Source organism: Manis pentadactyla, chromosome 3, assembly GCF_030020395.1.
Source record: "Manis pentadactyla isolate mManPen7 chromosome 3, mManPen7.hap1, whole genome shotgun sequence".
Classification (NCBI taxonomy): Eukaryota; Metazoa; Chordata; class Mammalia; order Pholidota; family Manidae; genus Manis; species Manis pentadactyla.
Genome location: NC_080021.1, coordinates 214,275,158 through 214,289,119, shown reverse-complemented (window position 1 = coordinate 214,289,119; position 13,962 = coordinate 214,275,158). Strand labels below are relative to the sequence as shown.

The 13,962-nt window shown below is 58.6% G+C and overlaps 1 protein-coding gene across 3 annotated transcripts; it reads left to right on the top strand.

Annotated features, from left to right (window-relative positions):
* The first annotated feature begins 177 nt into the window (after nucleotides 1-177).
* On the top strand, nucleotides 178-13,102 carry AK1 (adenylate kinase 1). Of its 3 annotated transcripts, XM_057499069.1 has the most exons (9): nucleotides 4,469-4,571; nucleotides 5,983-6,231; nucleotides 7,328-7,422; nucleotides 7,568-7,606; nucleotides 9,168-9,203; nucleotides 9,361-9,524; nucleotides 10,250-10,366; nucleotides 12,479-12,670; nucleotides 12,871-13,102. In XM_057499069.1, the coding sequence occupies exons 4-9, from the start codon at nucleotides 7,600-7,602 to the stop codon at nucleotides 12,937-12,939; spliced, it is 585 nt and encodes a 194-aa protein (XP_057355052.1). In that variant the 5' UTR covers nucleotides 4,469-4,571; nucleotides 5,983-6,231; nucleotides 7,328-7,422; nucleotides 7,568-7,599; the 3' UTR covers nucleotides 12,940-13,102. The 3 variants fall into 3 exon arrangements, with proteins under 3 accessions (XP_036769732.2, XP_057355052.1, XP_057355053.1); XM_057499070.1 differs by lacking the exon at nucleotides 7,328-7,422; XM_036913837.2 differs by lacking the exons at nucleotides 4,469-4,571; nucleotides 5,983-6,231; nucleotides 7,328-7,422 and adding an exon at nucleotides 178-486.
* The last annotated feature ends 860 nt before the right edge of the window (nucleotides 13,103-13,962 follow it).

The window sequence follows — 13,962 nt, the reverse complement described above, 5'->3', positions numbered from 1 at the left end:
CCTGAGTCTCCCGGATGCCCCCTCTGGCCCAGTGCTGTGGGCTTCCTCAGGACAGCGCCACATCCTCCAGGCTGGGCGCCCGCAGACAGGCTTCTTCAGCTGGCCAGCGAGTCATGCATTTTGTGGCTTGGGTGGAGACCTGGCAGCTCTGGAGGCTGGGGGTATGGACTCCCGAGCCAGGCTTACCTGGCTTTTCCAGTCCTGCCTCCCCCTGCCTCTGTGACCTCTGGTGAGTCACTTCACCTCCGAGAGCCCCAGTTCCCTCTTGGGCAGGACAGGACCAGACACGGCTCCCAAGCTTAACGTGCAGGGAGGTGGGCCCGGGCAGGTTCTGTCCCAGTCTGACCACCAAGGGCGGTAAGGGCTACAAGGACAGTCACACGGGACAATAACACGGCGTGCCTTGAGGAGGTGAAGGACAAAGAGGTTTGAGGGAAGAGCTTCCAGCAGGGAGAGAAGAGCAAGGGGGACGCGTAGGAGCCGGAGGTAAGTGAGAAAGCAGCTGGCGGGGACTTGGAGGAGGCCAGTAGAGCGGATCGAGTGAGGGGAGGGCAGCCTGGGCCAGAGGATGGCCCTAGGGCCTGGAAGTGCTGGGGACAGGGAGCCATAATTTCCTGCAGGGCCAGCAGGAAAGAGGAAGGCAGGGCTGCTGCCATGGGAGGGGTGGACTCCTCATGGCCGCCAAACTCAGCGAAAGAAAGGGCTCATTTACTCCAGGTTGGCAGGAGGAAGGGGGCCTGTGACTCTGGGAGATTACAACCTGTTTAGGCCGATAAGATGCCCAGGGGAGCAGAGGCCTAACAAAGGGTGGCTGTCTGAGACGGGGGCAGACGGTCTGCCGGGAACATGGGGCAAGAGCTGTCCCTGGGCACTGGGCCAGCAGGATGGTGGGCCACAGAGCTGGGAGGCGAGCAGAGCACCTGCGTTTGCCTCTCAGTTCGAGTGTACATTCAAGAAACAGGTAGCCGAGTACCATGGGCTGCGTTACGTGCGATTGACGAGGGAGGGAATGTCAGATGGGAAGAATGGCCTGAACAGAGGCCCGATCAGGGGACTGTGGGCTTGCTTGGTACGCAGTGAGGCCACAGAAGGAGGCAGCAGTGGGAGACGAGAGCACCTGGGGCCAGCATGAGGGGACAAAGCCTCCCTCCTTCTTGCTTGAAGAGCAACCTTGCTTGACAGCAGCAGGACGGGGAGGCTGGGAGATTGCAGGACCCAGGCCCAGGGCCAACCAGACAGTAGTGCTGGTGGTGGTGGGCATGTCAGAGGGACAGGGACCCCTTGCAAGGTCATTACGTGGGGAGCCTAAGGGCCTGCATGGGAATGGGGTGTGGGAGTATAGCACACTTCCAGCCCCACACTAAGGCTCCCGGGACTCTGGACCCAGGCAGAAGTTTCTAGGTAGGATTCCTTCCAGAATGCCTGGCTCTTCCTTATGCCCACTGGTGGGCATGAAGGAAGGTACAGTAGGAGGGTGTCAAGAGGGGTGGGCTGCTGGGAGTGGATGCTGGGGAAGTTCAGTTTGGCATCCAGAGGAAGGACTTTGGTGGAGAATGCCGAGTGCAGGAAGCCTGGGTCCTAGTCCTCAAAACCCACAAACTCCCACCCTTCAGATGGGGCCCAGGGGTGACCAGTCCACTCATTGTCCTAAAGCCACTGCATCAGGGTCCTCTTTGTTCTGAAATTTTCACTGGCTCCCCACAGTGGCCAGGACCAAGTCCACCTCCTCATTTGGGCTTTAGGGCCCCCTGCACCCCTGTGGATCCCTCCCGTGCCCCCCGCAAGGCCCTGTGTGCTGGGGCACGGATCCAGCCCCAGACCTCAGAGAGAGGCTGCCCGCCCCACGTGCATCCCCGACGCTGCCTGGTTTTCAAGCCTCCGATTTCTTTCTTAACCAATATACTTTTAAACTGTTTCAAAAATCGGTTTCATTTTAGGTGCTTATGTTTTTAGATGTTATAAAATAACTTAAACCATACCAACCATAAAAGATAGCAAGCAAGGTCATTGCCCGGTCCTATTCCCTGTGAAATCTGGTATAATCTTTCATTTTTCCTCCATGCAATTTTTTTCTTCCCCTTTCTCCCTTCCCTCCTTCCATTCTTCCCCCCTCTCTTCCTCGCTCCCTCTTTTTTTTTTTCTTTAGGTTCTAGCTGGGAAGAAAAGTCCTGAAACAGTGGTATCCCAGCATTGGTGGGAAATCCATAGGTCGAATGCAAATGAAATAATTAAAATAGGTACTCGAATGCAGAAATTTGGTTGGCTGGAAAGCTAATGAAACCTCCAGCTTGCTCAAATAGAATGAAAAAGGCAAAATTGTGTTTTTCACACTGAAATATGGTTAAGACTCAAATGCAGAATAAAACAGGTACTTACAATAGTTTTTTCTCAGCTTTTAAGATTTTTTAATTTCTTTTTTATCGTGGCACAAAACACATAAGATTTACCCCATTTTTCAGTGTGCAGTTTAGGAGTGTTAAGTATATTTACATCGGTGTGAAACGGATCTTCAGAACTTTTTCATCCTGCATATCTGAAACTATCATAAACAGCTCTGAATTCCCCCTCCCCCGGCCCCTAATAACCACCATTCTCCTTTCTGTCTCTATGAATTTGACCACTTTAGATACTTCTTGTAAGTAAAATCATACAATATTTGTCTTTTTGTGACTGACTAATTTCACTTAGCATAATGTCTTCAAGGTACATCTGTGTTAAAATTGTTATGTGTATAAGGCAGTAGATGGCCTGTGTTTGTACTTTTTTAAAGCCTGGGAAGGCTTTAAGTAAGAAGTGAAAGTCCAGCCCCAAGGGGATCATGTGTACACATCTACCCTCTCAGTTCTGCTTTATTTCATTAACTTTAAGATACCATCGATTTGATTATATGATAGCATGATTTCAGAGATTTTTTTTTTAACTCCAGGGTAGATTCTATGCACCCCTGCATGATTAGAATTATTTTCACAGAAGCGGATAAGACCAGCAAGTCGGGCTTTGCCTATTTCTCTTGCCCCACCAGCCTCGCAGAGCCCTGGCTTCCTTTCTCGGGCTACCTCCCTGCCCTGCACCACACTCCCTCCCATCAGGCAGTCCCGCTGACGCTAGAGAACCATCCTGTACACGTTTTGTGCCTACACGTGGGATTTCTGAAAGTAGAAGGACACGTTTGAAATTTTGGTTGACATCATCAATTTGCTTTCCCCAAAGGTTATGCCCGTGCACACAAGTACCGACAGCTTTCTGAGAGGAGCAACTTCTAAGGCAGAAATTCTGACCCAGCACCCACCCCTCCATCATAGGGGGAGCTAAGCTCCCAAATATAAGGACCTTGTCTCATGTCACAGGTGGCAGAGCTGGGACTAGACCCAGGGCCACTGGCGTCCTGGCTGCTGTTATTGCTAAGAAACCACCCACCTAAGGTGGTCTCACTCTGCTGGTGATCTCACTCTCCTGCTCAACAACTTTCCATGGCTCCCTAGTGCCTACAAGACAAATTCTACATTCAACCCACCCCACTATCTGGGGTCACTGCCTTCAGGGACATGAGGGGGTCTCGTGGTCAAGTGCATGAGTTCGGAAGGTGCGTGGTCCTGGTCTCAGCCCTGCTGTGTTATTGAGCTTGTGCCCGTCTCCGTGGGTAAACAGTTAACTGTCTACCTAGGACCCTCAGGCAAACTATTTTGCAGGCGTGACCCGCACTTTCCTTCATGGTTAAGGATTCGCAGACATGGTGTGACTCCAGCACTCCAGCCAGTGCTCGGCACACAGTGAATGCTCATTTATGGGAGCTGTTCTTTTTATCGGGATTATTCCCTGTTGGGTACGCACAGCATTCTCAATGTCCCACGTCCTCATTGGGAACGCTGGCAGCTCCATGGGGGCACGGCTGGTTTTTTATAATCATCTACACCATCACCAGCTGGAGGATGGGTACAGGGGTGGCCTTTGGGGTCCTGGGGAGTTTCAGTCCCAGGGGAGTTCTCTGGGCCCTTCCAACAGGAGAGGAGGAGTTCCAGGTGGATCTTGGCCCAGGGGCCTCCGGGCAGGGTCTGAGGAAGGCTGGGAGACTGGTCCGGCCAGCGAAGTCCCCAAGACCCATGCCTTGGTCCCCTCCCTCCCTCATTCTGGCCTCTCTCTGCCATCAGTTTGCTGTAGGATTTTGTGCAAAGAGCCTCTCCTGGGCCTCAGTTTTTCCAGTTGTAATTCAGGGAGACTGGTCCCATTCTCCTGGAGTGATGTGGGCACAATGGAGGTAATGCAGGAATGGAAAACCCTCAGCAGACTGTGAGGTGCGGTGCGCAGCCACCTGGGGGTACACAGTGCAGGACTAAGGTCTTGCTCTGGCTTCCCATCAGGGCTCCGCTCTGGCCGGCGCCCCCTCCCTTCCTGGTCCACTCTCCTCCTACTTCCCTCCCTCCCTGCCTGCCCTCTCGGAGCGCTGGAGCGCTGGCTCCCGGCATGCTGCGCGCCGCTGACAGCCTTATAAATAGTCGCCTTTGCAGGCGGCTGGCGACGACAGGCAGGGCACCACCGACCTGGGCGCCCACCCACACACAACCCTCGGCCAGGTCAGTGTGTGCCCCTGTGCTCATCTGCATGCTTGGGGGGCGCCCTGTGCGGAGTGGGGAAGCCGCGTGGCCCTGGGTGCTGCGTGTGTGGTGTGCGTGTGTGCGTGTGCGTGTGCGTGCGTGTGCGTGTGTGTGTGTGTGTGTGTCAGGGTATCCTGGTGTGTGTGTGTGTGTGTGTGTGGTGCTGCGTGTGTGGTGTGTGTGTGTGTGTGTGTGTGTGTGTGGTGCTGCGTGTGTGGTGTGTGTGTGTGTGTGTGTGTGTGTGTGTGTGTGTCTGTGTGTCTGTGTGTCTGTGTGTCTGTGTGTCTGTGTGTCAGGGTATCCTGGGGTCTGTGCGGCTGTGTTTGTACCTGTGGTTATGATCTGCATGTATTTGCCTGCCTGTATTCCCAGGTCTGCTCTGGGTATTTGTGCCACGCTGTGTGTGCCTTTGTGGAAGTGGGTCTGTACCACCATCCTCCTAGCCTCCTAGACAGTCACCCCTTTGTCCCGGCTGGTACTCCTGGGGCTCGCATGTCCCAGCTGGGGCCCGAGGGAGTGGGGGCTGTGGCCTGACCCCCTGCCCCGAGGTCCTGGGTGGGGGTAGCCTGTGTGATTAGGTGAGCTATCCTGTCATATCCTTTTGAGAGCAGAGGGGACAGGAAGCCCACTGGATGGGAGGAGGCTGTGAAGGAGCCCTGGGGCCAGCGGGGGCCGTTCTTGAGCACTGCTCAACCACCCACCCGGGACTCTTCAGCAGCGGTGGGACAGGCCCAGGCAGGGGACACCAGCTGCCCAAGGTCACACACTGGAGTGATGGAGCTGGGACTTGAACCCTAGTTGTTGCCAACCACTTGGGAAGGAGCTGGGGGACCCTGGTCTTGCCCTGGCCTTGCCTTGTGATTGAGGTTAAGTCTCTGTCCCTTTGTGCCTCGCTACCCAAGCCCCAGGCAGACCACCCAGTCATAGGAGGAGACTCAGTGGCCCCGAACTGAGGGGGCCTTATAAGGCCTGGGTGCTGAGTCCGTAACCTAACTCTATCCTGGACCCCAGGCCTCTGTGAGGCCTCCTCACAACTGAAGTTATTTTGGACCAAGGAAGTGGCAAGTGCCAGCAGGACAGGGGCTTAGGTTACTGGGAGGGTGCAGGGCAGGGTGAGGTCGAGGCCACTCCTCAGGGTGTCACTGCAGGACACCTGGCCTGGGAGCCGTCCCCCTCCCCTGCCAGCTGCCGAGGGGCACCGACAGCCCTGCTCTTCCTTAAGCACACTCAGCAGGGAGGAGGCTGTAACTCACGCGGGACAGTCAGCAAAGCTGCTTGAGGACCTAGTGGGCTCCAGGCTCCAAGCCTCAGCTAACGCAGCCCTGGGTCCGACCCCAGCCAGGCCCTGGAGCAAGTCTCTCCTCCTCCCCAAGCTTCGGTTTCCTTCCAGGGTGGCTGGGAGGCTGGAGTGAGGCCCCCAGCCCTCCGCTCAGCCCAGGCCGAGCCCAGTCTGCTGAGGTGACAGGCCTGTAGTACAACACAGAGGTCCGACACAGCGTGGGGCCTCAGGAGGCGCCTGCCAGTGGAAGGCAGAGGCCAGAGAAGCTTCCTGAAGGAGGTGACAACTGAGCTGAGTCCTAAATAACAACGCCGTGGGGAAAGACATCCAAGCGTCGGGTATATTATCCAAAGCCTGGAGGTGGGTGAGCGGCTCCAAGAAGGTCAAGCAGAGGCTGATAAGGCTGCAGAGGGTGGGGGGGCCGGCTACAGCTTTATCTTGGGAGCAGAGGGGGCCACAGAGGGGAGGGCTTTAAGCAGGTAAGGGCACGGTCTGAGACTTGTCAGAGAAGATCCTACAGATTGCCTGGTGGGGTATGTAGGATGGGAGGCCCATGTGAGGCTGGGGCAGTGGCCAGGCCGCCTGCTTGGAACAGGGAAGTGGTGGTAAGGACACAGACTGAAAAGAGGTTCAGGAGCCAGAGGGCTGGGCTGTGCATGAGCAGGACAGGGTTGGGGAGAAGGGCGTTCACATGCCTGGGGCAACAGGGTGCAGAGCCGGGGGCTCAAGAGGGGCTGGGAGAGTGTGAGGAGCCCACAGGACTCTGGGCCTGTCTAGGAGCTAAAGACTCACAGGGTGGGGGAGAGAGGCCTGGGCTGGCTGTGTGGGGATGGGGGGTCCTGGGAGCCTGAAACCCACTGTGAAGGTGGAGTGGGGGCCTGGGGTGGGGGTCCCAGGCAGGAGGAATGCATTAATTGAGGGTCAAGGATCAAAGGTCAATGCAATAATGGCTGTGATGGTTGCTGGTGGCCTTGGGGAGGGCAGGTGGGTGGGAAGTGGAGGCGTGTAGGTGGCAACTCTAAAGCAACTGATGGGGGGAGGGGTTGAGGGTGGTTCCTGGGGTCCATGGAATAAGACAGGGGTCCCAGGAGGGGTTGCAGTTGATTAACGTGCTGAGAGGAAGGGGTCAGGGGAGCAAAGTCCTCAAGGGGGCGAGGGGTGGGGGCCTCATGGCGGGGTGGAGGCAGGGTGTGTGCAGGGGTGAAGGCCTGGGGTTCCCCTCGTTTGCAAATTGTGGGGCTGCGTCCACAGGAGGGTCTTGCACAGCCGCTGCGCCCTTGAGCCTCTGTGTCACGCTCAGAGGAGGAGGCAGCTCTGTCCCCTCCCAGCAGCTTCTGCCCAGTCCCCAGGCCACGTTGTCAAGGTGGCACGCACACGGGGGACCCGCACACTGCTTGCTGGGCCTTGCAAGGGGAGCGGCTCAGCAGTTGCTGGTGTCTCTGTTTGTGCCACTCAGCGCGGCCCTCACCTTCCGGCTCCTCCGACAGGACGAGGCAGACAGAGGGGCTGCTGGCTGTGACAGGGGAGGCCCTGCAAGCGCGCAGAGGAAAGGTGACTTTCCCAAGGTCACACAGCCTCCTGGGCCCGCCCTGCCTCCCGAGGGCACGTCAGTGGCATACACCGAGTGGCTTGGTGGGTGCACAGACTGGGGGGGGCAGAGTGCCCCTCACCCACCGATGTGTGCCCTTTCTTGCAGAGCACTGACTGGGCTCCCTGGACCTCAGCGGGATGGAAGGTACGAGTCTCCTTTCCTGCTCACGGCTTGGGCCTTGGTGGGCCCGGCTAAGGAGGTGTGCTTTGGGGAGACACTCTAGGACGGGTTGGAGGGGGCTCCGGGGCTGCCAGAGGGGGGCTGTCTGGGAGCCTCAGGCATCCTCCCCAGGCCCCTCACGGGATGTGTCAGCTCCGGGGTTAATTTTAGAAGCAATGAGGTCTCCCTGAGGCTCCTGAGGGCCCCCTCAGCTCACCTCCTACGCTGGTATTTATAGAGCCGAATCCCTGCCTCTTTTGAAGAGGGTGGGTGCTGGCGAGGGGTGGCTGGCCCTGAGGAGACGCCCCAAGTGCGCAAATGCCAAGCCTGATGAGAGGAGGCAGCTTCTGCGCCTCCCAGTAGCCCGGGGTGGGCAGGACTCAAGGCTGCCTGCGGCCTCCTGGCTGCTGAGCGCCAGGACCTGGAGGGAGACTGGGGCAGGGCAGGCAGAGAGCCTGGCTGCCCGCCCCCTGGCAGCACTATCCACCCATCGCTGGCATCGTGCCTTGGCCCGGGCAGCTCTTAAAGGCGCCCAGTGGCACGGCTGCTGCTGCCTGAGTGGAGCAGTCACGCTTCACCCCCTGGCTCCGAACATTAGCTGCCACTGGGCTGTGTGGCCTGCCTCACCCCCAGGCAGAGGACGGGGGCCCACCAGAGAAGCCATTCTTCCAACAGCTCACTAGGCCTCCACGCTCACGGCTGGAAGCTCCCTGGGAGCTGCTGAGCCCACCTCCTCGGGGGCAGGGACAGAGAGCCAGAGAGGGGCGGGTGCTCCTTTGCTAAGGTCACACAGTGAGATCCTACTTCTGTGAGAAGAGGGGAAAGCCAGGCAGCCTGGGAAGAGGGCCTGGGTTCCAGTTCCGGTTCTGGCATCCCCGGAGCAGGCCCCTGACTCTCTAGGCCTTGGTTTCCCTGAAACGGTGGGGCTGTGGTCTTGCTGAGTTCTAAGGGCTGTGAGGCAGAGGTTGGAATGGAAGCTCGCCTCCCTGTCTGGGCGAGGGTTCCATGTGCCCATCCCAGCCCTCCTCGGTAACTGTCTCCAGGGCAACATGTGTGGTTGCCAACTCCCCATTCTGACCTCCCAGGGAAGGCAGGAGATGGGCAGGCCCAGGGCCTGGCGGGGGAAGGATAGGGGACACAGCACGACAGGACCATGGGGGCCTGCTGCTCAGGGGGAAGTCCCCGGAATGTGGAAGACTCTAAGGCCACAGGTGACCTGCCCCTGCATTCCAGTCCCCCACAGGGGGGCCCCTGAGGGTTGGCATCGAGCCCTTCAGAACCACCCTCGAGGCCTGTAGCCTCCGGGCCTTCACCTCTGCGGGTCCCTCTGCCTGCACCGCCCTCCTTCCCTGACCTGTCCCCGTCCCTGAGCCTTCCTCGCCCCACCTCACTTCACTCTGCGCTGTGACTTGTCGGCCTCCCTGGCAGGAGCGTGCGTTGTGGCCATCCCCCCACCCAGGGCCCGGCACCAGCCTGGGACTCGGGGGCGCTTCTGACTATTTGTCAAGCGACTGACTGAGCTCCGCTCTCCTTTTCTCTCCTACAGAGAAACTGAAGAAAACCAAGATCGTCTTTGTGGTGGGTGAGTCCCAGGCAGGCGGTGAGGCAGCAAGTAGGGATGGGCGTCGCAGGCCCTGGGGGGCGCCCGGGCTCCACCCCCCCCGCTGGGTCGCCCGGGCAGCCCCTGTCCCTGGTGGGGTCCCGTTTCTTGGAGCTTCTGAATGGGTGGGCACTTGCAGGCGGGCCCGGCTCGGGGAAGGGAACCCAGTGTGAGAAGATTGTCCAGAAGTACGGCTACACCCACCTTTCCACCGGGGACCTTCTGCGGGCAGAGGTCAACTCGGGCTCAGCCCGGGGCAGGATGCTGTCGGAAATCATGGAGAAGGGGCAACTGGTGCCACTGGTGAGTGGACCCCAGTGGGGGGCTGGGCAGGGGGTGTGATGGTGGCCATGAGTGGATACGCTGGCAGGGCTGCCGTGACTTTTCTGGGCTCTAAACCCTCCTGTGGGTCTCATTCCCCTTGGCAGAAAATTCCTTCCAGAAGCTCCCCTGAGCCTCCAGCTCCTGCCCGCCAGCCCCTCCAGTTCCATGCCACCCAGTCCCCCAAGCTCTCCACCTGCCAGGCGCCCTGGCCTTCCTGTCCCCTCGAACTCCTGACCCTCCTTCCTGCCTAGAGGTCCTTTCCTCCTCAACCTTCAGGCCTTCCTGACTCCTCAGGTTTGGGCTTAGACCCCTTAATTTTATACTCCAGGAGCCCCCCTTCTTTGCTCATTCAACTGGTAGTGCTTGAAAATTGATAAATCAACAGTGTGATTGTTCCCTCACCAAGCTGTGAGCTTCCCGAGGGCAGGAAATGTCTGCTGCATCCACAGCCGCGTCCTCGTCCTCAGGGCCCCCGGACAGGAGCTGGCTGGGAGGAGGGGCTCAGTTCCTGTTAGTGAATGAATGAATGACTGAATGAATCATCATCAATCAAGTCTTCACAGTTCAGAGAAGGCTACCTGGAGAGGGAGGCTCGTTTGTGCTGTGTTAGGGCAGAGGGCGTTTCGGGCTGCGGGGCAGTGCACGCAAAGGCCCAGAGGAGGGGGCGGGGGCTCATGGCCCTCCCTCTGTTCCTGCACCCCCAGGACACAGTGTTGGACATGCTCCGCGATGCCATGGTGGCCAAGGTGGATTCTTCCAAGGGCTTCCTGATCGATGGCTACCCTCGGGAGGTGCAGCAGGGGGAAGAGTTTGAGTGGAGGGTAAGGCGCACCTTGGTGGGTGGCCGTTGGGAGCTGTGGTGTGGGCAGCCAGGCAAAGGATGCTGTGCTACCAGAGTTTTGGGCAGAGAGAGAGAGAGACTGACTGCGGGGATGTGGAAGGGGTAAGGAGGGAAACTGGGGAGACTTTCCAGAGTCTTTTTAGAAGTCTAGGAGAAAAGTCTAGAAGAAGCAGCACCAGTCTGGGGTGCTCACAAACCTGGGCTCAGGTTCCAGTTCAACCGTGTGAGGGTTTGGGCCAGTCCTTCTCCCTCTCTGGACCTCAGCATCCCATCCACAAAAGCAGGTCAAAGCTGCCTTCAAGAGCAGCATGGGGATCAGAGAGGATGCACCCTTCAAAAGTGGTGCTTGGTACCCTGTAAACACGCAGTCAGAGGGCCAGGAACAGCATGGACAGGGCTGGAAGGGTCAGGCTGGTGTGGGGAGGACAGAATATGTGGGACAGGGCAACTGGGGCTAACGTGGGAGAGAGAGGTTCAGGCCTGGCTGGAGGCTTCCAGTGCCAGGGACGGGAGTCTGGGTAGAGAGAGAGGGACTTGAGGATGATGGCCCAGAACTGCCTGGAATGGGTGCCCACCAGGGTCGGGGGAGTCATTTTGCCCAAACATACACATGTACACAGGCATGTGTGCATGCACACAAAGAACATACACACATGCAGTGTATCTACATGCATATCCATATAGTGCATGCACATGGACACAGTGCACCCACACTCGGGGATGCACACACATGTACAGTACATATGTGGACACATACACCTGTGCCTCTGGTGTCGTGGGCCATACTGGGAAAACAGATGGGGCTACAAGTGCCTAGGAGGGAGAGGTCAGCAAGTGTGGGGGGCTCAAGGGGGGCTTCTTGGCAGAGGGACGTGTTCCAGGCCCCACAGGGAGGACCTGGGATCCCAGTAAGCTGGGAGTAAGACCAGACCCCAGCCTACTCCCCATCTTCTGTGAGGCTAGGGCCACCTTTGGGCTTCCCAGCTTCCGACCTCATCCAGAAGTAGAAGATTGTATTTCTTGACCTGTAAGTAGCTGTAAGACCTCAAGAAACTGTCCTGCTCTAGGCCTCAGGTTCCCCGTCTGTGGCATGGAAGTTCACTGGGCTTCTTTCAGACTAGTGGGCCATCAACCCTATGGGGCACGTTCTGTCCTGGCCCCCACACGCCAGCTATGTGATATCACCTCCAACTCTCAGGGCCACATCTATAAAAGAGGGTTGATGCAGGTGCCCATCCCTCCTGAGGCTCTTGTGGGCGCTGCCGTGGGTGGTGGACTCAGTCAGTACCGGCTGCAGCCCAGCCACTACCTGCGGGAGTCCCTGCACCTGGTCTTCTCGACTCTGGACACCAGGGGGCGCCAGGGTCTCCCCGAAGGAGGACTCGTCAGCCCTGCTGCTTCTCGCTCTTGCCGTCGTCCGCCCGGATGAAACGCTCCTTCCAGTGAGAGCGACATTGTTCAGAACCCCCCAGCGCCCAGCGGCCCCTCACCCCTTCAATCAGCCCTTGGTCCTTCATCAGATCTTTATCCAGCCCTGCGGGTATAAGCAGACGCCTCCCTGACCTCAGGGGCTCAAGGCCTGGCTTGGGGCGATCATTAAGCAAATAACCAGCAGCCCCCCTGAGCCAGTTCAGGGAGTAAAGGAGAACCGGCCGTGAGCCAGGGAGCTGGTGGGGGCACGGCATCAGGGGGGACCGCCCCGAAGAAATGAGACTGTAGCTCACACCTGAAGGCGAACACTTGGTATGGGAGGTAAGGGCTCCTGGCAGAGGCTTCTGGCACGAGCAAAGGCCTGGCATGGCAGGAGGCGGAGGCAGACAGTGTGGCTGAAGGGAGGAGAGGGAAGGGGTAGGAAGCAGGGGGTAAGGAGGGAGGGAGGTCAGGGCTCTAGTAGGTTGAAGAGGAGTTTGGGCGGTCTCTTGAGAGCCCTAGGGAGCTATGGAAGAGGTTTGAGCAAGTGGGAGGACAGACCGATTTTAGGAAGGTCCCTCAGGCTGCCTTGGAGAAGAGCTTGAAGATCTGAGTGGGTCTCAAGTCGGGGCCTCAGAAGTGGGAAGATGGGGAGCAGATGTGACTAGTGCCCGGCCTGCAGATCGGACAGCCCACGCTGCTGCTGTATGTGGACGCAGGCCCCGAGACCATGACCCAGCGGCTCCTGAAGCGCGGAGAGACCAGCGGGCGTGTGGACGACAACGAGGAGACCATCAAAAAGCGGCTGGAGACCTACTACAAGGCCACAGAGCCGGTCATCGCCTTCTACGAGAAACGAGGCATTGTTCGCAAGGTGTGCTCCTGGGGATTGCGGGGGGCCCTGGCACAGCCTCGCGCTGCTGGGACCTGGGGCCAGTTCTCTCCTCCGGGCCTTGGTTTCCCCACTGGCTCGATAGTGAGCCAGGCCTGGGCTCAGGGGAGGTCAGCCCTTGCCTCTGCAGCGTCCGTGCAGCCCTCCCCAGCATCTCCACCTGCACGCCCTTCTCCCGGCAGGTCAATGCCGAAGGCTCCGTGGACAGCGTCTTCGCCCAAGTCTGTACTCACCTGGATGCCCTCAAGTAGCAATGCTGGAGCGCTTCCCCAGCTCAGAGACTGCCCCACCCTGTCCTGACTCAAGGCTGTCCTGGCCTGAGCTCAGCGCCTCCACCCTGCGGGGCTGGAGTGCAGAGGAAGCCACGTTATCCTGTTTGCATGGACAGCTGAGCACTAAAGGCATTTCCAAGGACATTTGGTTTTACTCCTTATTCTTCACTTCCATGGAGTCAGTTCACGAAAGGCCACCTCAGCCTTGAGTCCCAGCCCCTCACCCTCCCTCACTCCTCCTCAGGCCCCTCAGCCCACCTTGGCCCGCCATGCCTGCCCATGGCTCTGGTGGAAGCCCCAGGGCCCTTCCTCACACTGGCCATGCTGGGGCGAGGCTGTGCCAGGCCTGGGGGTCCAGGGTGACTGAGGCAGTGTCTGTGCTCCTGGGGACTTGTGGTCAGGCAGAAGTGAGCTCAGAGCTGCATCCTTGCTGCATGGCCTTGGCCCTGACCCCCTCATCTCTCTGTGGGGGACTCCTGGATAATGGGGATGGCACCTGTCAGCCAGCTGAGTGGGCAGTGAATTGGCCTCCCTGTTGCAGGAAGCTCTGAGGGTCTGGAAAGTTCATCAAGATAGAATGGGGAGGTCATGGTCAAGGGTGCCTCCCTGGGGACATGAGACTTGAGGGACCTCCCACCATGTGACCCTAGGAGGTCCCAACCTGCCCGTTCTGAGCCCATTTCCAAATCTGAATTAGGCTTGGTGCCCTCCACCCACCCTCAAGTTTAGAAGGAGAACAGCTGGACCAGGGCCTGTGGGAGCTGGAGACCAGAGCAGCCTGGGGGATATGCAGTGCTGGGGTGCTCTGGGGATGCCCCAGAATCCCCCTGGGAGAACCATCTGCCCTTTTCTGTTCTGACCTCATCACTGAGAAAGGCTCAACTTGGTGCTCACGTGTCCTCGACACCCGTCCCAGCCCCTGCTGACTCCCTTTATAGCCAAGGGAACCTTCAGCGGTCACACCTGGTGGGAAGGAAACCCCGTGTGGGGCTCATTCTGTCT